We start from the raw sequence: 718 nt of genomic DNA on the forward strand, positions 1-718 counted from the left end.
CATAAATATATATATATATATGATGTAATTGATTTGGATTAATTACAGACTGTAGCGGAGCATGTGCTGCAAGGTGTCGGTTATCATCTCGTCCAAACCTCTGCCGCAGAGCCTGTGGAACTTGCTGCCAGCGTTGTAACTGCGTGCCGCCGGGCACCGCCGGCAACCAGGAAGTGTGTCCTTGCTATGCTAGCTTGACCACTCACGGTGGCAGGCGCAAGTGCCCTTAATTCCAACCAATTACTTAAAGGTAAAAACTCAGGTGCAGTTGACTTCACGTGAAGTTGATAGCTAAGAATCGTTAGATGAAAATTTAGTCCAATCAATCAAATTATCTAACGACTCTCAGTTATCAATTTCACATATTTCACGTAAAGTTGACTGTATCTAAGTTTTCACCTTACTTAAATCCATGCATGTGTATATTACTCCATCACCACGCTCTCAATAAACTTATGGAAGAATAATAATTATTTACTCGTTTTTTTTGTTCAATCCTTGTTGAATCAATAATCATTATTGTGCGAATTTGGTGGTTTCGTTTTCTTTTTATTTTGTTTATATATGTACCTTAATTTGCTGTACGGTTGTATCAATTATGTTATTAATAAAAGAGTTTACTATTTCATGTTTTATAATTATATTATCTTATAGACATTATTGATATATATCTACATTTACTTGATCTATTGTGTTTGATGGTTAACAATAATTATTA

General features: G+C 34.7%; 1 protein-coding gene across 1 annotated transcript in view; it reads left to right on the forward strand.

The window, feature by feature from the left end:
- The window catches only part of LOC107645314 (gibberellin-regulated protein 1), a 1,177-nt gene extending 545 nt beyond the window's left edge, over window positions 1-632 (forward strand). The window contains exon 3 of the mRNA XM_016349313.2: window positions 49-632. Coding sequence (XP_016204799.1) covers window positions 49-230 — 182 coding nt within the window. The 3' untranslated portion in view covers window positions 231-632. The remainder of the gene's footprint in view (window positions 1-48) is intronic.

The sequence above is a fragment of the Arachis ipaensis genome, chromosome B06, assembly GCF_000816755.2.
Source record: "Arachis ipaensis cultivar K30076 chromosome B06, Araip1.1, whole genome shotgun sequence".
Classification (NCBI taxonomy): domain Eukaryota; kingdom Viridiplantae; phylum Streptophyta; class Magnoliopsida; order Fabales; family Fabaceae; genus Arachis; species Arachis ipaensis.